The 22,524-nt window shown below is 36.3% G+C and overlaps 2 protein-coding genes and 1 pseudogene across 7 annotated transcripts; all 3 read right to left on the bottom strand.

Annotated features, from left to right (window-relative positions):
• Positions 1-431: 431 nt before the first annotated feature.
• Positions 432-8,181, bottom strand: LOC147506993 (F-box/LRR-repeat protein 15-like). Of its 2 annotated transcripts, XR_015217509.1 has the most exons (9): positions 7,989-8,181; positions 4,264-4,416; positions 3,570-3,730; positions 3,278-3,476; positions 2,559-3,007; positions 2,414-2,477; positions 1,157-1,243; positions 837-1,006; positions 432-598 (listed from the first exon to the last, which is right to left on the bottom strand). XR_015217509.1 is itself a non-coding variant. In XM_086599724.1 (8 exons), exons 1-8 carry the CDS (start codon positions 8,163-8,165, stop codon positions 926-928), a joined length of 1,371 nt encoding a protein of 456 aa, XP_086455850.1. In that variant the 5' UTR covers positions 8,166-8,172; the 3' UTR covers positions 432-925. The 2 variants fall into 2 exon arrangements, 1 of the variants encoding a protein (XP_086455850.1); XM_086599724.1 differs by having other exon boundaries at positions 432-1,006; positions 7,989-8,172.
• On the bottom strand, positions 7,989-12,299 carry LOC147506992 (F-box/LRR-repeat protein 15-like; annotated as a pseudogene). Its single transcript, XR_015217510.1, has 10 exons — positions 11,515-12,299; positions 10,669-10,905; positions 10,451-10,584; positions 9,510-9,609; positions 9,202-9,411; positions 8,854-9,122; positions 8,652-8,750; positions 8,440-8,528; positions 8,248-8,348; positions 7,989-8,159 (listed from the first exon to the last, which is right to left on the bottom strand). The product of XR_015217510.1 is annotated as an F-box/LRR-repeat protein 15-like (transcript).
• A 3,284-nt stretch (positions 12,300-15,583) lies between these two features.
• LOC147506991 (G protein alpha subunit 1) lies at positions 15,584-21,373 on the bottom strand. Of its 4 annotated transcripts, none has more exons than XM_086599719.1 (14): positions 21,233-21,373; positions 21,019-21,119; positions 20,884-20,956; positions 20,238-20,275; positions 20,056-20,145; positions 19,846-19,923; positions 19,534-19,641; positions 19,278-19,379; positions 18,973-19,028; positions 18,252-18,386; positions 16,778-16,871; positions 16,642-16,701; positions 16,482-16,561; positions 15,584-16,051 (listed from the first exon to the last, which is right to left on the bottom strand). In XM_086599719.1, the coding sequence occupies exons 2-14, from the start codon at positions 21,097-21,099 to the stop codon at positions 15,874-15,876; spliced, it is 1,173 nt and encodes a 390-aa protein (XP_086455845.1). In that variant the 5' UTR covers positions 21,100-21,119; positions 21,233-21,373; the 3' UTR covers positions 15,584-15,873. The 4 variants fall into 4 exon arrangements, with proteins under 4 accessions (XP_086455845.1, XP_086455846.1, XP_086455847.1 ...); XM_086599720.1 differs by having other exon boundaries at positions 20,238-20,272; XM_086599721.1 differs by having other exon boundaries at positions 20,037-20,145; positions 21,233-21,298.
• Between the last annotated feature and the right edge of the window lie 1,151 nt (positions 21,374-22,524).

The raw sequence follows: 22,524 nt of genomic DNA, 5'->3' as shown, positions 1-22,524 counted from the left end.
GTGTAACATTCACGCCTTGCCTAGATTTTCTGGGAAATGCATGATTCCCTCAACTAGAATCATAACAGTACTGTTGCAGTTCCAAAATGCCACAGGCTCCAGGCCTAACGGCTCCAATGCACAATCCAACAAACAAGGATATGATCAAATCGATGGACATGTTTACTCTAACAAAATGCAGAAGCAGGTTTTCTGGAACAGATTGAGCAAGGTCAAATAGAAAGGTGGGACACAAGACCTGCTATTTCAATCAATTACTCCTTACATAAAAAATGGAATAAATTGTTGGTCAGAGGCCTTGAGGGTCAAAAATGAGTATGCGAGTTACCTGTGTTAATATTATAGCGGTGGAAACATTTCCATTCATTTCTTAGCTACCTTACCGTATTTAGCGAGAGAAAAAATAACCCAGTATACCAAAACACATGATGTTAACAAGAAAAGGATAAACAAATAAATAAATTGTACAGTAGGTTCAAAATCTACTCAATCTCAAACATAAATTATTACTCCTTATACATTTGTAACTGCTACAAACAACTTGGATTCTGATTTAGTCGAATGCCCAATGACATCTTTGTCTGCTTCTACTCCACAACTGTACACCAAGGTGACCTCATCAATATGATAAATGAATCATGAGCGCCAAACCCGATTATAATTTGAAAATAAATATGGGCGCTGTATATTTGTTTACATGCAGAATTGCAGACCAGCTGATTTACGGCACAGCAGCTGATTCAACACTTCTTGCTCTCACAAGCCCGGGTAACATAATTATCTAAGAAAATTAAGATATTTACAACAAAGGCAATCATTACAAATAAAATACCCACCGAGCCAGAGCAGATGAAATACAACCCACTGGACACTGCACTAAAACTCCAATCCACCTCCTCCAAGGAAAACCGGGCAAAGCTGCCATTCATGACATAGAGAGACTGCTAAAGATGCGCTTTAAGCTAGGGCATACTTCACGTAGCCTTCCCATGCTCACTGGATAAATCTACACAAGATTTAACAAAATAATATACATCAGTGGGACGACTGGTGAGGGGATAAAAATATCCAAAAGTGCAATGCATATTGACTCTATTCTTTCATCTATAATGAAAGTTTCAACAAGTCCATGTTTCTGTTTGAGAGAGAGTCACACCTTGGGGCAGTAACGAACATCAAGTGTTTCCAGCATGCTGCAGTGTGATATTGCTACTTCCAATGGCTCTTCAGCAATGCTACAGGACTATAAGGCGAATTGCCAATAAAAGACACAAACATAAGATAAGAATGCAAAAAATTGCAGATCAATGAATGACATACAAGTAACACTCAGGAACAAAAAACCAAGTTAAGAAAACAGCTGCGCGAGACAGTTGCAACGGATTAGTAGAGGTAAAGTGGTTAAGCTCTTTGTTTGTTACAAAATTTTTATTATATTTAGACATGTTTTATGTAACAGACAGGCTACATTGACACCCCTACTAAATAATGCACTTCCACAATGAATCAATGGCTGATTTTGAATATGTAAACATACAGTCAAGATAAGTTATAAATTCTACTCAAAAGTTAAAAAGCTCCTAGCTTGACTATGTATCCACTTTTGTTGATATGATCTACACCATGGAAAGTGTTGTAATCACAAATTTCCTCAAGTAGCTGTCTACCGGGTTAGGTAGGGTGTGCTGTGATGGAATCTATGGAGACAAATGCACGCCTTCCAGCAAATAAAATAAGGCTTTTGCTTCCTGTCAGCCGCATGTGTGCACTGTGTACATATATTTAATTAACAAAAATATAACTGAGGGAGGGGGTTGAAGTTGTCATAGGAAGGATGCCCCGATTTGATACTGCACTTGTTTAAAGATAACATACGATATGTATATCTATTCAACTATTAGTATTAGTATATAATAAAAAGTGTAGCTATTATTAAAAGCTAGGTTACATTGACACGGGCACGCGTGTCGGTGTCCGACACGGATACGGGGTGTCGGATACGGCGAGCAGTTGAAGATCGACACGGGGACACGGATAGGAATAATTAATTAATTTTTTAATAATTATAAATTTATTAAATTAGATGGTAAATCAGAAATTCGAGGTAAATTAAATACAATATGTGTCCGTGTGTGTCCAACACGGATACGGACACGGACACGTGGATACGTATCCGACACAGATTCTTTTCAAAATATGGCGTGTCCATGTAACCTAGATTAAAAGAAATAAAGAACCAAATAAGTGTACCTATTCCCATTGAATCTATATGGACTATGACTCACTAAATGGTTGAAGCTGATGCCCAAACTCAAATTGGAATGTTTATGTTTAATCATGAACCAAGTTGCGTAAACACTTCAGATTTAAGATTACTCAACCGTAGAAAGACGAAAAACATGCAAATGCATACCTGAAGAAAGAGGCTTGTCAATCTTGGACAATCAAGCTTTAAAACCTCCAAGGAGCAACAATTACTGAAAAGAAGTAAGCACTTGGAACATAAAAAGAAAGATCGCATAATACAAACCAAGTCACAAAATATGAAAAGCCAGTACCTCAGATTGAGAAAGCTCAGATTTACACAAGCGAGATCAACTTCCTTCAAATTTGCAGATAAAGAAAGATTTAGAGAAGCCAAGTGAACACAACCAGCCGCTACAGGAATTACAACTTTCTTTATATTTGGACATCCAACACAATTAAGATTCTGCAGTGAACGGACAGACAGCGCAACTGGTGCCTGAACATCCTCATAGGATGGCATAGTAGAGCTCGACTCAAAAAATTGACAGCCACCATCCCAGTTAAGGTCATGCATATTTACACAACCATTCAAACTCACATGAGTAAGATGTGTACAACAAGTAAGAAGGTCCTCAATGGCCGACTGACACAAACTTCCATAGGACAAATCTAATTCACGGAGCTCTGGTAAAGCACCCTTTCTATAAAGAGACTCCAATGAGGAGCCTGTTAGATACTTGCAGGCCTGTAACTTCAAGACCTGTAAAAAGACATAATGTTAATTAGAAGAAACATGGGGAAGAAATTACCGACGCCCACAATCTAATTTTTATTTTTTATTGAAGATACAATCGAAACACTGATTTCCTTATTGGTTAATATCACTATAACCTGCCAGTACTAGTTTCCAAACATAGGTGTACTACTAAAATGAGGTGACAAAAGCATGAAAGAACATATGGTCTCAAGTTCACTATTTCTCAAGGCAGCACAAACTTGTCTATTCAAACCGGAGTTTTTGAGGATTTACCTTCAACTGCAAACAGGAGTCAAAAATTGGCTGCAAGTTCATCAAGAAAGTATACGATAAATCGAGCAAGGTCAAACGCGCTAAACAACGCAGTGACGTCAGACCATCAGGGGTAACAGACGGGCATGACATCAATATCAATGATTCAATGAGAGGGCATGAAGCAGTTGTTGCGAACAAGCAATCATCAGTGAGCTGGCTGTATTTGCAAAGGAGTATAGCATCAGACGTTAAAAAACATTTGAAAAAAAAATTGAATAAAGAACATTAAAAAAAAAAAAAAACATCTAACCCGCAGAAGGAAGCATCTAGAGACATTAAACGTGGGCAGTGGATAGATGCTTCAGATAAAACACCACACCCCTTCAACTCGAGCACCACCAAATGGGGTGCTTCAATCTGGAGTATGTTCAATCTAGGGCAGATCCCTAAATTAAGTGAGCGAAGACCAACCTATAACAGAAAAGAGAAAACGAAAATACACACAAGTTGGTTTGAGCAATGCATTAATATGAAACAGATATACAAATTGTATAGCTAAAACACTGATACAATCAGAACCTATGATTTATGAACCCAGTTACAAATTATATTATAAGCGAAGAAGTGGGGGAGTAATGAATCGGTAAGGGTCAAAGTCGGAAAATCTTGTAAAACCATTTAGATTGGATAAAAGAGGAATTAATTTTTTTTTTTTAAATGTAGGTACTAGCTGTGGCGAACAAATTTTAAAAAACTGACTACAGAATAACACAGGACATGGTCCATCGCTAGAAAGTAATATTGCTAATGAAACTCATTTAGCACAAAATTCTTGAGAAATAAGCAACGACTATGGGATATTATTGACAATTTTTACTTTTCTGGGTTTCATGGGCATTAAAGTGTCACAGTCTTACAGTGCCAAACCATTACTAATATTTCTCAAACTAAAATACTTCGCTACTATGTCCATAGATGACAGATCAACAAATAACTTTACTTACAGGACAAAATGATGCTCTTTCAAGATGGTCACAACCATCTAAGTAAACTTGTTCAAGATACGGGCACGTCAGTTCGAGAGCCATCATAGCACGACAACCGACAAGAGAAAGACTAACTAAAGAAGTACTGCGCAGCCTTACTATCGTCAGACTCTGCAAAAAAAAATAGAATCCACTAAACGTCAAAAGATAAAGCATGTAATTACGGATGTCACACAAAACCTTCCATCGGGGAAAAAAAAGTATCATCAAAAGCAAATAAGGTAACTATAAAAACAGCAGAGAACAATACACAGAAGCTTTAAAACACAGTTATTTATTATTATACTTTATTAATAAAGCTTTTTATTTTATCGAACAATGAGAATAGAGATTACGATGTTTTGAGATTTACGTAGCAAGTAGCAATAGCTACTCATTCCATTTTATTTGCGCATAAAATCAACAAAATTTACACCCCTAAACAATGGAGCAGCACATGCCCAATCGAAGAGAATCTACTTGACTTCCACAACCAACTTGTACACCTTTTCCTTGTGATCAAAGACCCTCATATTTCTTTCTTTCCATCGTGTCCACACTGTACCATTTGCCAAGTGATCTGCCCCCAAAGCCTCCTTAATATTAGATGGTGGTACCCAAGCAATTTTCAAAAAAGTGAAGAGTGATGTCCAAATCCCAAAAAATGTTTCATCCACATCCTTGCATAACAAGCAAATATCATCTATATTCATACCCTCCAATTAAAGCTATCAATAGTTTAAGTTCTAGCCAAGTTAGCACCCCAACAAAAGAAAGCAACTCCAAAAGGGCTAGAGTACTTCTAAATCCGGCTTACATAGAAAACTAGTAACCCTTTTCTTCTCCTCAAGCACTACTGAAGCATACTCCTTTAGCCAAAACTTGGTAGAATGAATGTACTGTGAAGGCATTCTTGTCATCCCACCCATAATTTTGTATCCACTTCTCCAAAGTTTATACCGACTTGGTAAATTGCACTCGAGATCTTCATCTCCCAATCATGGAGTCTTCTTCTAACTGTTCTAAGCATCACACTACAATTCACACCATTAACACCCCTCTCTATATAGTCCGAAAAGAGTGTCTTTTTGTTCAAAGCAAGTAACTAGATTCCACCAAATTGTTCTTTAACCAAGGATTCTGCCACCCATATGTCATCCCAAAAAGATATGGATACGCCGGTACAGAAAAGAAAAGCTATCCTTCCAAGGAAGTGTCTCATTCACCAGTGATACCCCTCCTAAGATTGTGGTACAAAACAGTTTCTCCACTTAATCAACCATTTCCTCTCTCACCCCCATACAAGTCTACCACCACCTTTCTCCACAAATGATCTTTCACTTTCCCATATCTCGAACCAATACCCCTAACAAAGCTAAGTTTGTAAGCAACACATGTTTACAACCCCAACCATCCTCTTCTTTATAAATAAAGACACTCTATCCTACTTGACAAAGTTTGACTCGTCTCATTCACTACCCCACAAGAATGAGATGTAATTGTTGGGAATGTTAGAAAAAGATGATTAAATCAAAGCCAACATCAACATTCCCACTTTATAAAGACACTTGGCTTTCCATCACACCAAGCGAGAAACCACTTTATCGATCACCTTGAACAAAATACCTCTTGATCTATTTTTAGCTCCCAAGGGCAAGCTGCAAGCCCAAGTATGCAATAGGAAAATATTCAACACCACATCTCAAACACATTTGCAATCTCCCCCAAGTTTTCCACAGTACCACACCATGGATCTTAGACTTGGACAAGTTGATTTTGAGGCCGGAAATCATTTTATACCAAGCAAGTAGATTCTTTCGAGCATAAGCATTTTGCACCGCGACACTATTGTTTACTTTTATTTCGAAAGATAATGAAACAATTTTTACCAAACAATAAAAGAAACTCGCATCATCATCCCTATGTTGATCCAAAAGGTAAGTTGCAACACTATAACCCCAAACAAATAAAATAGATGTTTTTTTTTATTGGCAAGCCTATTTTAAATGAGATCAGTAACTCTTTGGTGCTGGCGGGTTCGAGCCCCAGACCTCTAGTATCATGACCCAAAGGTAATACAAACTTTGCTAGTTGGCACCTGCAAAATATGTATGGGCAAGTCTGTTTTAAAGAGATCAGTAACTTCGAGGTGTGTAGGGGTTCAACCCTAGACCTCTAGTATCATCACCCAAAGGTTTTACCAACTAAACTAGAAGACACTTTCTTCTTACCGTGGTGTCCTATACTCACAGCAACTCCATGGTCCACCTTACTTTCGATACTCACATTCCATTTGAGGTCGCTTTCCCCATATAGCACCCTATCGTAGATCAATCCAGGCCAGCATAAGTATTTAACCGACACTCCCTCAGGTCTGCTACAAAACCAGGAGGTGGGACAGCATCAGCCCATCTGTGACCTTAGAAGTCACTTCAGTAGAATTTGAACAGCAGGCACCCCGATGATTGCTGCATGCTATACTGCTATAACTCAACTTATTTTGAATTCTAGTTCTTGGCTGATTGCACGAGGGACTATTTCCCTGAAAAACCCAAGACAGTAGCATAAAAAGGACCTCAAGGCTAACATTTTTTGGAAAAACTTACAACGCAAACAAGCTTCAACTCCGTTAAAAGAATGGAAAGAAAACCAATGAAATGCATCTCCTAATCCAGCTCCTCCATCCACAACACATACCCATCCAACCACAACCAACAAATTTCAGCACACCTGATGATAAGACTTGGAAAAATAGACCTTACAAATTTAACCCAGTTTCACACTCTTCCTTCTAGAAGCAATAGCCTATTCAGTGATAATGATCACATCCAGAATTTTTCCACTAACTAACCATAAAGGGCATTATTTACAACCATAAACCGCCTTCTTTGCTTTTGGAGCAAAACATCCATGGATTTGGGAAACATTTTCTTTGGGACTGTGGTGAGATGGGGTGAAATTTTATATAGACTCTTGAATAGTAGCTTGCACAGTAGTTTTTTAGGATGTTTTCTTTTTATCTTTCTTGTTGTACTTGTAGGCATAGTATAAAATATCGGGCTACGGGTATTTATTGATACTCAATTTCTTGATATGTATAGTGGATATATCTCCTCTCTGGGGATATTTTACATTGTTTCATATGCAAATATTGTGAATATATCCAAACTATCAACAAATATCGAGAATATTGTGGAAATTTCTTGTTATATCATTTATATTTAATTGAAATATAATGGTAAATATTAAATAAAATTGTTACATAAACCAAATATCTCCAAATATCGCCAACATCGTCAAAATATGGACGATATTTGCAGTCTTAAATATCTCTACACATATCACAATATTTATGTATCCCTTGCTGAAATCTCGATAGATATCGCTATATGATATTTTGTACTGTGCTTGTAGGTCTTCTTGACCTACTTATTTTTTAATGGAAATTTCAATTTACCGATCAAGAGAAAGATATACCAATTATAGGCTCCATCTAGTAAATAAATGATGATGTGGCCATGCAGGACAAGTGTAGGGCACCTGTATAAGTCAGAATAAGTTTTCTAATTTCTTTACAAAGACATTGTCAGGACAATTGAACCACGTCATCACCATTGTTTGTACTTTCTCTAGTAATAAAAACAGACAGGAATGAAAAGAAGAAGCCATAATCCATAGGAAGAAATTAGATGAGATTAACAAACCTCGCAGTTGTCGAGAATGAGTGATCTAAGAGTTGGACAACCGCCTCCATCACTAAAAACATCACAAATAGAATTGGTCAAGGACTCACACTCAGTAAGGTCCACTTCTTGCAAACAGTGACAACGCAATGCCAAAGTGGTCAAACTTTCCTGCCGTTGCAGTACCAATTTCTGCATACACGAGACACTAGATTTGAAATCCAGTTCTTAAAAAAATGTTTAGAATAGAAAATTTATGTTGACTGTCTTGAACTCAGACCTGAAGCTTAATTGGAACTAAGGTTGATGCGATGCAGTGAGGCACAATTAGAAACAGTTATAGATGAAAGCTTAGGGCTTTGTAGGCTTAAATCAACAAATCTGCAGAAATCAGGGAAAGGTTATTTGGTAACGTGAGTTTTCTTAACAGTAGTACGACTAGAAGAAGAAAGTCAGAAGTAATATATCATACTTGCGGCAATGTATAAGTCGGATATTCTGCAAATACTGAAGGTTTAAGGACACTGATGTCAATAACCCACAATTATCGAGCTCCAGAACCTGCAAATGGGGGGGGGGGGGAATAATCATTTTATTTTGATCGTTGGGTTCTATGTGATGGAAAGACTACACACAACATACGTAAAGAAAATCAGAACGTCTTATAAGTGAAAAAAGATTAACCTCCAACATATAACTATGAGATATTGCAACCATTGACGCTGATGTTATCCCCTCACAGTTATCAAGCTTCAGAACAGACAGCATAGGGAGCCTAACAGACTTGCAGCAGAAAGAAATCATGTCAGGAAAAATAACCTAAGACTAAATCAAACAAGAGTCCTCCAACCCCACAAAAATAAACAGGAAGGAGAAAGAAGCTGACCTCAAGTGAGATGTTTGGACAGTAAGATGCATTGAGGTCGAAGATTAGAACAAGCTACGGCTATTTCCGTAGAGTTTCATCAGTAACACATGAGCAGTTTGACATGTCCAGAGATGTTAATAATGGGCATGAAGTTGCTGCAGAGCGTATCCCTGTATCCGATAGCTTGTGACAAGAACCTACATCTAATTCACGTAACTGAGGACAATTCAGGGGCTTATGTCGCCATGTTTGAGCGCTTCATAGACAAAACTTCGAGTTGGGGACACCTGATAAGTACCAAAGTTCAGTACAAAAGTTCATTCAAACGCTAAACCATGCCAGCTTGTAAGCCTAACAATATCTCACCTGACAGAGACCCGAAGCACGCGCACTTTACAATTTGAAGACTACGAAGTCTATCATGAAAGACAGTTATCTCTTGGATACCATTACCAAGGATACCATCACCAAGAATTGCATCAATGACACTCAAACTTTTAAAAGCGGCACAATCTCCTAATAATTAAAAAACCTTCTCCTAGCTGTCCTTTACCCAAGATTAGAATCTCCAAGTTCCTGAAGATTAATCAAATTTGTAGGCTTAACGGAAAAATAAAATAATAGAACTTTCTATAAAGCATGGCAGTTTGTACAAGCCCAAAAATGTTGATTACCTCAGTAACTCTATTGCATTTATACCAAGCCAGTGAATACCAGGAGCACCACAGACATTCACCTCAGTGGCATTGGGATACCGGTGACACATATCAGTAACTGCAAATGCACAAGTTCAGTAACAATTGGCTACCACGTTCAAACTAATAAAATATACATTACAAACCACATAACTTAAACCAATTTTAAATACTAAAAAGTACAGAAAATTAAGCAAGGCTACAACTCGTCCATGACATCTGAAGATGGGTATGTCAAACTCACTAATTAACCTAATTTGTAACAAATGTTCAAAAAAACTCATAAAGGCAATGAGGCGCCGGCAAGCGTTTTGAAGACTAGGACGGACCTCAGAGTCAATTGAGGTATAAGCCGCATTAATGGGAAAAATTCAAAGTGTTTTTTCAAACTTTGATGCTAACTAAGATGTCAACGGCATTTCCTGAACAAAACTGTGCTGTGGAATTGTCTGGAAATTTTAACTAGCAAACCTGAGGCCAACATGGAACCCAACCCACAATTCCACCAAACGTGAGGTAGTACCTCCAAAAACTCAAAAAATTCCTTAATAGTACGGTGAGATTTGCACAACTTATTCTATATTAAGTTCATTGCACACGTCGTCATCAGCATCAAGGCTCCTATTTTTGTTTGTCAAGAACTCACGATTACAATTTTCGATACTTTGTAGCCAGCTGGGATGCCACTATTCTACAATATTATGGCTGTATATCTACTGTTAATGAGTGTACCCTGGGACCTTGCTAAAGGGAGTAATATGTGGGACTGACAAAGGATAGTTGGACTAAAAGAAGCCAAATTAGTTAGAATATCAATGTGATATAAAGATACCTAATCATCCCCTTTTATGGCTGCGGTGTACTAACATTCCCCAAAAATAACACACATTTATTTGAACTGATATTGACGGAAGACTTACACTGTGTTGATGAAATACACCGATCTTCAAAATTTAAGTACCTCCAGAAGTCTTAAGTGAGCACTAGCTACTCTCCACTGTCTACATACACTAGCAGCTCGAGAAAGATCAACTTGGCCCAAGAAAGATAAAACCTGAGACCAATTGCATACCTCTGATTATACAGATAACAAAACGCATAAAAATAGAAAAAGGAAATGACAAATGCCTTCAGTTACCATATGCAACAAGTCATCTGTCAGGTCCATCCTAATTTCAAATTCTTCCATTTTGGAAGTATCGTCACTAGGGTCCATATGGTCTTCACTACCACCCTCAATTGGGTTCGGGTTGAGATAAAGGACCATTACTTAGCCGTGTCGTGAAACAGAATCCAAAGATATATTATGTCCCACATCAGCACGTGAGGTAGACGATCAAGACCTAAGGACAATACATTTTCATAGTGGTGTTCCCTGTAAACAAGACAGCAAAATCAGAGTTCAGATCCAAATATAAATCACATTTTCAGAATGCTCCTAGCAGACATATCAACTGACATTCAGGAAGAAAACGCAATATAGGGTGAATAAATTTTTGTGGAAGAGAAGATGTGGTTCAGCTAGAACATGTCAAAATCTCAAAAGTTATTGGTGTCACTAAGATTTACCACAACTCGGGAATGGATTTCGAAGTAACTTCACTAGAACTCCATCAAGGTGTCATTCAGATTTACATTAGTTTATTACGAATCGAATGTCGTCAGTTAAAGGCAAAGTATTAAATGTCCATGGAATTTCATTATAAGCCAAATAAAATATTGCAATGTTTTACAATAAACAGTGAACCTACATTGCATAAATTTTCCAAATGGAATTTAACAATTGTTTACAGTGAATGGTAACACGTTATTATACATAACAGCAACCAAGTGCTTCAACACTCCTCCATGATCATATGATGCATTTACCATAGAAAAGATATAATCATGCAACGTGTAAATCACAGATTGCATATACATATAGCCATAGTCTCTAGAAGCACTACTATCCCGGTGTTAAAAATTGATGATACTGAAAACTCACATATAATCTGAATGCACTTTAGCTCTTTTATGCTGGGAATCGCGACTCCCTTTGGTCATTTGCACCGGAATAACATCATCCAGAAAATCAACATTAATAATAATTCCCTCATTACTACCAGAACCAAACTCATCAAAATTGCTTGAACTCCCCATCCCCAGCTCCATTCCAGCAGAACTTTCACCTTCAACTGCTGTCCCCGAAGAACCTTCCCCATCCATGAATCTATCTAAAGCTTTACGTCTCCTCGAATCAAGACTTCTAGATTCATCATTCCCCAAATCACCATAACCATTCTCCTCTCCTTTCCCTTCATTCATTTTCTCCCATATATCACCAAAACAACAACACCAAAGCCTCATACAATTGAACAAACAATCAAATTCATTACCAAAACCTTTCAATTATCTCCATTTCCAGCTAAAGTTTCAATCTTTTCACAAAACCTAACCAAAATTTCAAAAATTTCCCATCCAAAAACACTAATTTAACAAAGCCCATCATCCAAATTCATCATTTCCAAAAAAAACATCACCCCATTCTAAACTAGTTCATAAAAACACTAAAAATAGTCTAAATTTTACCTAATAAAAGTTTTCATTGTGAACAACACGAATCCCAGAGCTTCTCAAAGCTGTGAGAAATGAAAGTTCATAGAGATTAACAGATCTGATCACTTTTTTTGTGTGTGTGTGTTGTGTGTGAGAGAGAATTGAATCGGCGGTGTTGAGAAATTAGGAGAGAGAAATTTGAAGGTTTTTATACTCGTACTGATTTTTGGGATTAAAGTTTGCTGACTGTTTTTCTTCTTTATGCAAAATAAATTTTACCAATTATAGAAACTAAATCTTTATTATTATTATTATGAGTTTTCCTCTATTTTAACTTAACCTGAAAATTGCTTTTATTTTTTTTAAATTCATTTTAAAGAAATTTGAAATTGGAATCTAGATTCAGAGGTGGCTCTTGTCATCTTTTGACTGTTTCTTCAATCTTTGATTGTTTGAGCCCAAGTCGGGTTTGTGAAAGCAATTCCAAAAATATAGCACTCCAACCAGCTTTACTATGTTCAAGTTCGGCTCGCTAATTACACGAGTTTTAAATTTAGCTCGAGCTCGGCTCATATAGTTAAACTAGCGAGCTCGAGCCGAGCTTCATCAAGCTCATTTGTTACACGAGTTTTAATTTGAGCTCGAGCTCTACATATAAAACAAGCGAACTCGAGTAGAAATAAACGAGCCAAGCCCAAGCCGAGCTCTGAGCCCTCGGCTCAAATTCCACCCTTAACTCTAACTACAAAAATGTCATTTTAATAGGATTGCTAAAAGGGTTTTAAATTTGGAAGGAGTTAAAAACCCAGTCAAAGTTAAGGCCTTCATTAGTAGTTGTTATAATAAGTTCGGGAGACGGACGGCATAGCTTATACCGTCTGTGTGTTAAATTTCGATGGACAGTAGAAACTATGTCGTTCGTCCAAAAAAATTTAACTGAAGTTGCAAAATAATTGACGAACGGCAGAAACTATATCATTCGTATCATTTAGCACTTCAAAACAGAAAATGCGATTGGATTGATTTTTTTATTTTGTGGTGCCAAATTTGGCTCGGCAAGCTAAAAAGCCTATGTGTCACCTTTTAGCAGCCCAATTTAACAGCTCTCTATTGGACTTGTTCTGAGTCATAAATTAATTAAGCTAGTGGGGTTGGTTTTTAGATTTTCATACTCATTAAATGTGTATAATATGTAAAATTTAATTAATTTACACCCCAACTTCAAAAATAATAAACTACTAGCAAATAGAGCGAGTGAGAAACTGAGAATACACTGAATAAAACTATCTCCAGTGGTAAGAATATAGTGAGTTGAACAAGCTTGGACATTGGCCACCAAAAAGCTTCCCCATTCAGCGTCTGAGGCCCTGCCTTAACTTGAAAGGTGAAACATCGAATGCAAACATCTTTTTCTTCAGAAGATAAAATTGATTAAACATAGGCATGCCAAACAACAGACAAAGATCCATTTCCAATGTGAACCACATGTCCCACATGAATATCTTCACTAGATACTACACTTGAAGAAACAATACCTAAACCTTCCACAAGTCTTTCAAACCATTTCTCATTAGCAAAATCATAAGTTAACATGAAATCATCAACAGAATAAGCCTTTCTGTATACACAAAAGAATCTTATCCCTGTTGTCCCACACACAGTACAAAATATCAAGATATGGATATTTATCGATATTCAATTTCTGGATATGTATCGTGGATATATCTTTCTCTTTGGGGATATTTGACATTGTTTCACATGCAAATATCGTAGATATATCCGAAATATCGACAAATATCGTAGATATTGTGGATATTTCTTGATATATCATTATACATTATTTATATTTATTTAAAATATAATTATAAATATTAAATAAATTTGTTATATACACAAAATATCGCAAAATATCGCAAATATTGTAAATATCATCAAAATATCGTCGATATTTGCAGTCGTATATATCTCTTAACATATCCTGATATTTATATATCTTTTTCTGAAATCTAGATAGATATCCCCAAATATCGCGATATATGGGGATATTTTATACTATGGTCCCACATATGGCATACACTTTCAGGGGAGGCTCTGTAAGAGGTAAGGCTAGGCTTTCTTTTGGGTCGAAAACTTCAGCCCAGGGTGTTGGGATATCTGTAGAACCACCATGATTAGGATGGTGAAAACTTATGCCTTGAAAACAACTCATCATAAAAATCTTGGACCCTAGACCTACAGAACCGAAACATCTACCAACTTCAGGGCAGGGAAGTGTGCAAAGGCGGGGACATAAAAGTACTAGTTTTAATGTTTGTGCTCTTCTTAAGATCAATCTTGTCCCAATAAACAGTGTAATCCAAGCCATAGTTCGCAAAATTCATAAACAAATGTTTAACCTGCTCGGAATCCAACTTGGGGCAGATGGATTATTTCCCATCTCCATTCGTGGTGTCCTAAACTTTAATTCTTTGCCTTTATTATCTATAGAAGACATGTAAAGACACCATGTTGGCGCTCCGCACTACGAAGTAACCGACATCAAAAGTTTAAAAACCCAAAAAATGAATTAGTATTCACGAAATTGCTGGGCTTGTTTTTCTTATGCAAATGTTATTTTTAGTATTTTCCAATGTTCTAAAAATCGGCCAAGCGGTCTCTAGGCGCTAGGATGTGCCCAACTGACTTGCTTAGGCCCTAGTCGTGGACCGACTAGACAGACCGATAAGACGGGTTAGATAGTCCAGTCAAGTTTTTTTTTTTTTTTTTGAATGATTAAATGTCAAAAAATAAAGGCCTGTGTAGGCTTAAGATTTGAATGAGCTTAATAGACTTAAGTCTAATGTAAATTATATGTCACTATAATAAAGAGTATGTTTTTAATATGAAGTCAATATTCCTCAATTATTACGCATTTTTGTAATAAATATCTTTGTTTGTGTTTATTTTTTTAGTTATGATAAATGTCTAGAAGGTCTAAGCGCTCTCCCACTGCCCGACTACCGCCTAGCGTTTTTTAGAACACTGGTATTTTCCACACACCTGTTATGCAAACGCTCAACACCTGAAATGCAACCAAAATTTAGTGTAAAAAAGGACATAAGTAGCAACAAGCCCTGATAAACTGCAAATTATTCTGATATCTACAAGTGTCTGAAGATCCTGAAACACAATTGCCATAAAGCCGAATATACTTTATAAAAAAAAATAAAGCAGAATATATGATATGTTACAGTATATATATATTTTTTTATAAACTGACCAATATTGATGTGTTACTCTGTGTGACATTGTCGATATGTTTCCAACATTTTCTGACCAAAATTTAAAAAGTTTGACATTTCAAAATTCCTGAAATTCCAAACTCATGAACTTGTTTTTGAATGAACCCATGGTCAGAGCTTGTTCGAAGAGTTGTTATCTATCTAGGTATATAACCTCTCGTGATTCTTTCCTGTAAACTGAGCGCTGATATGGATTAACTGTAAAGATAAATTTGGCTTGATTGTAAATTGTAAAGATGACACAACAACTGATATGCATTACATTTAAACTTAAGTCTAGTGGAGATGGGTCTCGCAAACATACCAGTGCCTATACATAAATGTAACACGGAAGGCCAAATGCTTAGCTATGATCTGATCAACAGGACATTGAACCTTTAAACAGGATTCTCGGTAACAATATAATTATCAGACACAAGGCACTTCATCTTTTGGCAAAGAAACTGATCTCTCGTCTTTCTTTCGTGGCAAAACTGTAGAAATAGTTCCTCAAAAATGAATAGACTGGTATGGAAGATGCACCATAGTCACAATAAACCTGCTTCAAAGAGGTTTCTCCTCCTCAAAGTTTCATCCACCAATTTGAATGTTTTCTTCACAAGCTTTTGATCAAGAGCAGTGGTTCTGTAGATTTTGAAGACCCGGTCAACACAATCAGGAGCGGTGCTTTGGAAGTACAGTTCCTCAAATTTCTTCTTCACAAATCTGTTAACAGAATACATTATGTTAAACTGTGATACAAAAGCAAGACGGTGGATGGTTACAGATAAACAATGGCCAATTGCAGCTTCTCTAAAGTCCACACAAAGCTACTCTAGATTAAGGAAGGGAGGAAAACTTTGAGAGTAACACATGATGACAGATGATTTTTTTGCAGTTTTAAGTGTAATAGATGAAAGGAGGAAATTTTAATGACAGAACAAATAAGTCAGAAAATCAACGGACAAGGGAATTGGAGGCTAGAAGTCTTCCATAAACACCATAACTTAAACGTGAAAAGCCATTTTTCTGTGGAACGGCACGATATATTGTAGGATTGATATGAAATATGTATATCTTCCATTCAAGGTTCTTTAACAAGGGTGAAAAATGCAATAAGTAATCTTTTACAAAACTAAAATATAAAACCACATACTCATAAGCATTCTCAGTCTCTTGTTTTCCAGTGGACATAGGCGTATAATCTTTGAACCATTCACATACACTTAGTGGAACCTGCGCAACATATGTAAAGATTAACAATTTTATTGATGACAGCTAGCAAACTGTAGATGAAATAAAATGGGAAATCTCACTTTTAAAACCTTCTTCTCAAATATATCGAACTTGTTAAGGAACAGCATGAACGATGTTTTCTGCGACAAAACAACATTTAGGTGGATAAAAACACAACTAAAAATGGTGTGATGCCAAGGTAACCAAGATGAGAACCTCGAAACATGGTTGCTTCAGAACCCAATGGAAGAGTTCCTTGGTTTCCATCATCCGATTCTTGTTTTCATCCTCAAAGAGCATCTGATCATACCTAGATTACCATTGTCAGATCAAAGATAGTTAGACTCTAATATATATATTTTGTCCAGTAAGAGGACACTGATCAGCTTAGATAAAATATATCATCTCCTGCAACATCTCCGAACCAACTTCTGGCCCATGAGGGTACCCTTCTGTCTACCTAAACTCTAGCATCTCTTAATAATCATAAAAGCAAGGATTTTACACCGTAATATGTCTCAATTAAAATATAACAGCCTTCCACCACCAGTTACATAGTGCAGCAATTAGTCATTACATACAACTGTTAACGCATTGTCACCATCCTTCGATCATAGACAGTTGGCAAACATAGACCAGTTTGACATTTGCTCAATTCACTCTATCCAGATTGGTGTATTTCTACCAAAACTCACTGTGTTTGAGGTTCTCTAATCTATCTACAATTGCTAATGCAAAGTACTAAGCGGCCGTTTGGATCACAAGTAAAAGTGAAAAAGTGTGTTTGGATAGTAGTACAAAAAATCACTTTTGAAAAGAAAAAATTACACTTTTCAATAAGTTCTAAAATAGGTGTTTTCCACTTTTCACTTCTCACTTTTTGTGTGTTGAATGTGGACTTGGTAAATAAAATATAATTGATAAGTCACTTCATATCCAAACACACACCATTTTTCAAAAAGTATTAAAAATGATTAAGTCACTTTTTTAAACAGTTACTTTTCACTTATACTTCTGATCCAAACGCGCACTAAGTAACTAGAGTTTGTTATATGCACGTAACTTGCAAAAATACACTAATCTATCAAGTATAACCATCTAGTCACATTCTTGATTTGAATACTCGTACTTGATATAATAGGAAGAACTAGGGAAAAATACAGAATTTAAGTGAAAGAACTGACCAAACGATTTACAGCATAGGCATGAATAAACAGATGATGGCTTAGTAACAAACTATCAATCAGATGGAAAGCCGCCAACTACTTCGTATACTAATGTACGAGAGTCATCAATAATACAAATAAGAGAAAGAAGAAACCTTCCTTGAAGAACTAAGGTCCTCATTTTGTCTGAACATGTCACATACTTGCATCTAGAGGATAATAATTGACACTGGTGTTATGAAGACAAAGCATATCTTACTCATTTAAAAAAAAATTAATAACAGAAACGTGTTAAATGTTACACCTGTGTAACTGCTTTTTCTTCTTTGTGTTCTTGTGTATGTGTAACTTTTTGATTTCGCTCATTCACGCAACCAAAGGTCTAACACTTACATCATAAATCTTAAAACTTAGAAAGGTAAGTATTACTATGGCAGCATTACTATGAGTAAAATGCTTGTAGTAATAGCATGTATATCCGCCATTCCCAATATTGAAGCTGAAATAGAAAATGGTAAGCTTACTCGCTAATTGCAACACAGAATATTACAGCTGTAACACCTTCAAACAAATGGATCCATTTTCTTCTCTCGTTTCTCTGGCCTCCGACATCAAAAAGCCTATAAACTTCCCCACTTTTCTTGTTGTCACCAACAGGGCTGCAGGAATGTTTTTACCTTCAGTAAATAAAGACTTGTTTAAGTCGCCAACGAGCAATGGTGTTGTTAATAATACAAAGCAAACAATACTACCATACATAATCCGCTTGCTAAAACTAGACGTTTATTTCTGCAGGATAACTTACTGGTTTAAACGGTTTCAAATCGAATTATGTTACCTTACACCGGGATGATCAGTGTTTTACAGGGAGATGCTATGCAAACATTATACTCTCATAAACTAGCATCTTATATTATTGCACTTGACATATCATGGTTGCAAATTGTAAAATTTACATAATATTGCAACACATGATCTACAATGTTCTCTAGATTTTGCGTAAATATTCTGCTGAAGTGTTGTATCAAAGGAGTTTCCTAGATAACTCAATTGACAGTATTGTCTACAGATTTGTTTTACTTCTCACAGCATTTTTGTTTACTACTCTTTACTCTTTCATTTGTGAACGATTTTGACCTCTCCTTAACCAATTAGTAGTCTAGCAAACATTGAAACCAATTAAGACGAACTAATAAGATCATAATCATACTTGCAATACACTTCCAACAAGAAACGGAAACTCACCTAAATTGAATTTCTACAACACCCGTAGTTCGAACTCGTGCATAAAGAACATCCTCCTGCAATAGTGAAGCATAAAATTTAGAAATTAAAACAAGCCACAACATAAAGTAGAAGATGATAGTAAATTTTATGCCGACCAGATTCCCACTTTTGTGTAAGACTGCATAGTTAATAAAGGCAACAGCCATACAAAGTCAGACTGAAATACATTATTAAGTATTCATATGGTAACGCTTTTTACATAAAAACTTGTTACATAACTTGAAAACTAAATGAGGAATCCTCGAATCCTACTACATTTCTACCTTTGTCGGAATATAATTGACATCAGAAAATCTTTGCAAATTCCCCATGAAATAGTGAGCACAATCAGGAACTTGCAGTTCAGAGCCATTTGAAGAAATTTCCTGCATGCACAAAGGATGGAGAAAGAGAGGACAAGATCAAATTAATCCTTCTAGATGAAAAGAAGAAGAAAGAGAGAACATTCACATCCAGCCATGAATCAGTTCAAAAGATTGAATGAAGCAGATAGAACATATATAATAATACAGACTATACCTGAATTGCAGGATCCATCCAAAGTTTTTCGATATCTTGCGCAAGATGTTTAGTCAGGGGTGGATAACTCAACCTGCTCCCAATTTCTGATATCTTTTCCCCAATTTCCTGATGCCAAAAGAAAAGGAATTAATATACTTATTAAGAGTTGACCTCCTCTAAAAGAAACAAATAACCATTTTTTAAAGTGGCCTTCAAGGAATCTATATGATCAAGCTAAAATCAAGTATTAAAGCTTTTGAATTGTGGATTCTGTAGAAAAGTGAAACTCTTAGAAATGTAGTTGGAGCGACAGAAAAGACAGATTCAAACCTTATTCTCATCAGACAAATCATACTTTAACGAATCAGTTCCATTGTGAAGGAATTCCTTGGACCCATCATGCAGTAACTGTAAGAATAAATTCAATAAGGGTCAGGGGAAATTAGATATGACTCATCAAAGGGCAATGCTTTTCAAATATAAATACATTTGAGACTAAACAACAAAAACAACCAACACACCCTTTCTATTATTGCATACTTTGATTGTCTGATATACGTTGGCATGGATAACTGAGACATAGCTATTTAGTTCCACCTCATCAAATCCCGTCTGGAAAAGAAGCTTTATCTGAACAATAGTCACACAGAAAGATTTCAGAAGAGTGTAAGTTCAGAGGAAAAAATAGAATTCCCAATGTTTAAAAGAGCCCAGGCTCTAACCTGTTTAAAAATGGTAGACTTTCCCGACTCTCCAGCTCCTTTCCCCACAATGATCGGAAATAGAAGTTTAGTATTCCAGAAAAACATTCTAACAAATGTAGAATACTCAATTTTAAACCACCCCAACAAACTAAACAATAAATGTGATAACTAACATTGAGGTAACTACCTTATGACAACGAAATTTAACTTCTAAATAACATTGTCAAGGATAAAAAAATGCACAAGCACTCTCTCTCTCTCTCTCTTAAGTTTTCTAGACAAATAAAGCCTCTAACAATGACAAACAAATATGGAACCCCGTTACACACAATTGAGTTACTGCTCTCTTTAAAAACAGGCTTGCCCACATAAACATAAACATAAACATAACATTGAGGTAACTACCCTATGACAACGAAATTTAACTTCTAAATAACATTGTCAAGGGTAAAAAATGCACAAGCACTCTCTCTCTCTCGACAAATAAAGCCTCTAACAATGACAAACAGAACGAAACAAACAAATACGAACCCCGCTACACACAATTGAGTTACTGATCTCTTTAAAAACAGGCTTGCCCACACATATTTTCCAACCAAAAACAAATATGCCAGGCACAAAAATTTCAACTGAGTATATTTAGCATTATTTAAATAACAGTTACCAAGTAGTAGAATTTTCTGGATATGTTTCTCAGCTTTTGTCTCCTGGGCAATTCGCCTCTCGATTTCTGCAGCCTGAAATTAGATAAAAACGGTAAAGGCGAAATCTTTAAAGAAAAAAACAAAAAAAAAATCACCTGTGCATTTTCTTCCAAGTCAGCTTCATTGTAATGGTGATGTTTACTGCATAAAGAGCCCATCTTTTGTATCAGCAGCATAGACGTCTAATATATTCGATCTAATTTCAAATTTCAAATGACAAAAGATTAATCATCAGAGATTAATATCTAATAATTTGTAATTAAGAAATATATATATATATATATATATATATAGTGTTGGAGATCTTACCTGATACTTCAGTTCCAGATCAGCATTCCAGAGATTTAATTATTAGGCAGTAGCTGGTATTTATATAGGGAGAAAGAGAGTGTGGTCGTCGGTCAAACACAAAGTCGTGGCTTCAGTGGGAGGCCATTGTTGATGTTTAGGTGACGTGGACCAATTAGGTGTTAGTGTTTGGCATCTCGAATGGAAAGTGGATATATACACCTCCACATAAGCGCCAAATACGTTCAAAAAAAGAGTTCGTCTACCACGAGGATATCCTCATAGGGACGCCAGCCTTCGGATCCAATGGTCCGAAAATAAAAAACAAACCCATATTCTCTCTTTTCCTTTTTGTTTTTGATTTTCGGACCATTGGATCTCGGATCCAACGGTCTCGAAACACTCATCTCTATAGGGATATCCTCGTGGTAGCCCATATATAAAAAAAGTTTTAAAAATAAAAAAAATATGTGAGTTAATGTGACGTGTGAGATGAACTTAATTAAGTTCATACGTGTGTTTGAGTGTCGTCTGGGATATTTATCAACTAATAGCGAGATGGTGAATTTCTCACCTCCTCTATATATCAACTAATAGTCTATTATCTACGGTATAACACTCTATTGGAAATAGTTTTTTGACACTTGGAGAGTAAAATTTCCACTCTATACGGTTTACACCCTCTATTGGAGATGTTTATAGAGTCTAAGTTTTATACCTCCACCTAAAAGCCTAAGGGCATCTCCAATGGGGGGTGTAAAATTACACCTCCACCTAGGCTCCACGTAGGTGCCATTAGGATTTTACATCTCTAATTGTATAGTATTGTATAGCTTATAAATATCCACACTCTATACTCTCCAATGGAAGAGTGTAAAAAAAATAGATTTTAAACTCGGACGTCACTCCAAATGACGTCCCTCTTTAATTTAAACTGGGACGTCACTCCAAGTGACGTCCGAGTTAAAAAATTACTTTAGAATTAGAAATGGACGATACTCCAAATGACGTTTGAAAATTATTTTACTCAGACGTCAGTTCGAGTGTCGCCCGGATTTTTTATTAACTAATAGCGAGAGGGGGAATTCTCCACCATCTCTATTAGATAATACACTATTACCTACGGTATAGCACCCCCATTGGAGAGAGTTTTTTTATATTTAGAGTGTAAAATTTTCACTCTATACGGTTTACACCCCCCATTGGAGATGCCCTAAGCCACTAGGGGTACTATTTATATTTACTAGTATTTTGTGCATGCTCCATAGGGGTGGGAATTTGGCCCTAACGACCCTAACCCGGCCCTGACCGAC

Source organism: Coptis chinensis, chromosome 3 (assembly GCF_015680905.1).
Source record: "Coptis chinensis isolate HL-2020 chromosome 3, ASM1568090v1, whole genome shotgun sequence".
NCBI classification, from domain to species: Eukaryota; Viridiplantae; Streptophyta; class Magnoliopsida; order Ranunculales; family Ranunculaceae; genus Coptis; species Coptis chinensis.
The sequence above is the reverse complement of the archived record's forward strand: the minus strand, read 5'-3'. Positions and strand labels throughout refer to the sequence as shown.

Bases quoted from the DNA above. Each gene is read 5' to 3' on its own strand.
- LOC147506991 (XM_086599719.1), bottom strand. From the start codon at position 21,099: ATGCTGCTGATACAAAAGATGGGCTCTTTATGCAGTAAACATCACCAT. The intron at 16,562-16,641 runs GTGAGATTTCCC...TATGTTGCGCAG, and splicing joins TTGAGAAGAAGGTTTTAAAA to GTTCCACTAAGTGTATGTGA. The intron at 16,052-16,481 runs GTATGTGGTTTT...TTCTGTTAACAG, and splicing joins GAGACTGAGAATGCTTATGA to ATTTGTGAAGAAGAAATTTG.
- LOC147506993 (XM_086599724.1), bottom strand. From the start codon at position 8,165: ATGCAGAAATTGGTACTGCAACGGCAGGAAAGTTTGACCACTTTGGCA. The intron at 3,731-4,263 runs GTAAGTAAAGTT...TTTCTGTTATAG, and splicing joins AAAGAGCATCATTTTGTCCT to GTTGGTCTTCGCTCACTTAA. The intron at 1,007-1,156 runs GTGTGACTCTCT...AATCTTGTGTAG, and splicing joins ATGTTCGTTACTGCCCCAAG to ATTTATCCAGTGAGCATGGG.